The 3,295-nt window shown below is 41.3% G+C and overlaps 1 protein-coding gene across 1 annotated transcript in view; it reads right to left on the reverse strand.

Moving 5' to 3' along the window:
• LOC103596051 (complement receptor type 1-like) overlaps nucleotides 1–2,642 on the reverse strand; it is a gene marked incomplete at its 5' end in the record, with an annotated part of 89,794 nt that extends 87,152 nt beyond the window's left edge. The window contains 2 exons of the mRNA XM_008579609.1: nucleotides 1,595–1,694; nucleotides 2,405–2,642. Coding sequence (XP_008577831.1) covers nucleotides 1,595–1,694; nucleotides 2,405–2,642 — 338 coding nt within the window. The remainder of the gene's footprint in view (nucleotides 1–1,594; nucleotides 1,695–2,404) is intronic.
• Between the last annotated feature and the right edge of the window lie 653 nt (nucleotides 2,643–3,295).

A 3,295-nucleotide genomic window follows, 5' to 3' on the forward strand; every position in this document is an offset into this window, starting at 1 on the left:
GATAATGCACTCTGATGTGATTTACTTTTTCTTCTCTTCCTTTTTTCGTTTCTTTTTTTTTTGCTAGTGGTCATGTCACCCTTCACATCTGCAGACTCCAAGTAGCTCCATGCAAAGGGTGCTGCTGCAGCTTTGCCATCTCCAGGTAGCTGCTCCATGTGCTATGCAATGCTGGCCTAGGGAATGGCTGGGGCTGGGTATGATCAGGGTCATCCCTCCTCCAGCTTGCTGCTGGTTTCCACACATTCGTAACTCAGCAGGTCTCTCTGACTCTTACTCCAAGTTGCAGTGATTACAAGATTACTGTTTTTATGTTTTAACAGTTGTAAATTGATCTCTTGCTGTGAGGGGAGCATTGCTGAGATAATCTATTCTGCCATCTTGGTGACATTACTATCTGCCATGTGTCACATTTGTATATTTTCTTTGGGAAAATGTCTATTCAATCCTTCACCCATTTTTAAATTGATTTATTTGTCTTTTTATTGTTGAGTTGTAACAGCTCTTTATATATTATGGATATGAGATCCTTATAAGATCCATAATTTGCAAATAATTTCTATTGTCTGGGTTGTCTTTGCACTTTCTTGATAGTTTCTTTTGAAGCACTTAGTTTTTAAGTTTTCTGACATGTAATTTACCAACTTTTATTTGATTGCCTATGTGGCAGCACAATTCTCTAACTGGCTTAGCTGCTCACATTAGGAGAGAGGTTGAGGCAGGCCCTCCACTCTGTGCTGAGCAAAGGTAAGCACCAACAGTGGGACAACTGCTCTGTAGCACTTTCTGCTTGACATTTTCAAAGAGGGCTCTATTATGGATTGAATTGTGTGCCCCCAAAAAGGTATTTTGAAGTCTTAACCACCAGTCCCTATCAATGTGACTTTATTTGGAAGTAGAGTCTTTGTGGATGTGATCAAGTTCAGATGAGGTCATAAGCTTGGGCTTTAATCCAGTGGCTGTTGTCCTTATAAAAAGAGAGAACTTTGGACATAGACATGCACAGAGAGGAGAAGCTATGCAAAGACACAGAGGGAAGACTGCCATGTGAAGACAGAGACAGAAATTGGAGTTATGTTGCTGCATACCAAGGAAGTCCTGCAGCTACCAGACAATGGAAGAGAAAAGGAAGGATCCTCCCCTCGAGGATTTGGAGGAAGCCTGGTCCTGCCAACACCTTGATTTTGAACTTCTAGTTTCCAGAATTTTGAGAGAGTAAACTTCTGTAGTTTTAAGCCACCCAGTTTGCAGTGCTTTGTTACAGCAGCCCTAGTAAACCAATAGTGTTGTTACCGTTAAGATTTGTTCTCTCACACAACTCCTCCAGGGCCCTCTCTTTCTTCTGCACTGTCTACCCTGGGTTAGGGTTGTTTGTGAGCTTTGACTATGTCCTCTCTCATTTTCTTCCTTCCCACCTGATGAATGCAAGAATCTTAATTCCCCTAATCTTATCATACCTCTGTTCATTTCGATCAGGAGTTAAACCCCTCAGTTCAAGCCTTTTAAAACCAGTCAGGTCCTTTGTGAGATTTGACTAGAAGGTAGTATTGCTGATCTCACACTTTCAAACCAAGCAATGTTGCTGTCAACTTACCCTTTATTACAGGTATAATTAATTCTTGATCCAAACTGGATGTCTGTGTCTACATGCACCAGGCCATTTATAGGCTCTGCAGGATTACTACATGATTTACCTATGGGGAAAAAAAACCAGAATTTTGGAGCCAGGTAGAGTAATCTGAATGTTTCTTAGTACATAAGATCCCAAGCTGCCTGTACCTTACTAAAGAGCACATAGTTTTGATAGTTCTACAGATTTTGGAAATTTACTTTGAGGAAATTTACCAGAGTGCCTCAGGATCAGCCACTTACTATAAGAATAGTGCTGTTGGTGTCTGCAAATTTGAAGAAGTAGGCACCTACACCAGTCTTTGCAGACTGGATATGTCAGGAAAACCTCTGTAGCAGTTAAAACTTTCACTTTCAAAAAACCCTCCCCTCCTGATCTGTCTCATCCCCACATTTTGCCTCCAAGAAAAATGTAAACTTTATTTATTACCAAAATGTTATATTCTCTAATTCAACCAGTATGATATAAAGGTCTCAAAGCCTGGGATTTCTCATATCCTAGTTACTCAATACACTTCTATTTCCTGTCCTGAGCCATTCATTACTTAATTTTAGTCATAAAAATGGCAAACCCCTAGGGAATGGGTATTTTTGTTCATTCATTTCTTATGATGGTCATTTCTCATGCAATGAACTTGTAATGAAGATTCCAGGAACTCACATGTGCTGTACCTGGGGCAAACTTATTGTCATACATTTCTTAATTCCAGAATTTGAACAAATTGAATCAGATCTTTGACTGACACATAAGAGTCTCCAGTCCAGAGTTACTTACGTCTACACTTGTCATCAGTGTTTGTCCAGACCGAGTTTTCTTGGCAGGTGATAAAGAATGGTTTGCCTCTGTAACCTGGGCGGCATTCATACTTCAAAGATGTCCCAATGGGAAACTCGGACTTATCAGATGGGTTAACAGGCTTGGCAAATGAAAACATTTCAGGGGCCTTGCATTGACCTGGAGATACAGAGCACAGCAACGTCACAGTTAACAGAGAAACCTCTACTCGCTTTCTCTTTCTCACCAATATATTTCACAGGTGTGGTCAAAATAGTAAGAGAACACCCTGATAATAGCAAAAGGATTAACTCCTTTAATAGGTACCTTAGAAATGAGCTCTTTTTAAAAAATAAATAAATAAAAATCAGCATCTGCCCATTAAAATGCCACTGCTGTTTTAAAGGCAATTAAGCTATATGCATATACAGTCTTTCACTGAGAAGAAGCTCCTAATTTACAGCTTCAAATTTTAGCTGATCAGGAAGCACCCGTGCTTGGCCTTCATATATCCGTCCTCATTTATCATTCTCTCGTGTACTAAAATGCACTCTCCTTGCATTTCTTCATCCCTCTCCCCTCTCAGTTGTACACCCAAATCTAGGTGTGTGAGCCTAGTCGCTTTGGCCCTCAGTAGCAGTCACCAGTGTTGGAAGTCTGTTGCCAAGCCAATCATTTCAGCACAAGGAGAAGCTGGACAGAGCTCAGCAACGGAAGCTACACTTCACACTATGAAAGCGTATGTTTTCTTTTTGTTTTTTTTTTTGTGACCGGTAAGGGGATGGCAACCCTCGGAACGATGTCACCCGCACCGCGCTCAGCCAGTGAGTGCACCGGCCATCCCCATATAGGATCCGAACCCGCGGCAAGAGCGCCACTGCGCTCCCAAGC

Source organism: Galeopterus variegatus, unplaced genomic scaffold (assembly GCF_000696425.1).
Source record: "Galeopterus variegatus unplaced genomic scaffold, G_variegatus-3.0.2 Scaffold1921, whole genome shotgun sequence".
In the NCBI taxonomy this organism is placed as follows: domain Eukaryota; kingdom Metazoa; phylum Chordata; class Mammalia; order Dermoptera; family Cynocephalidae; genus Galeopterus; species Galeopterus variegatus.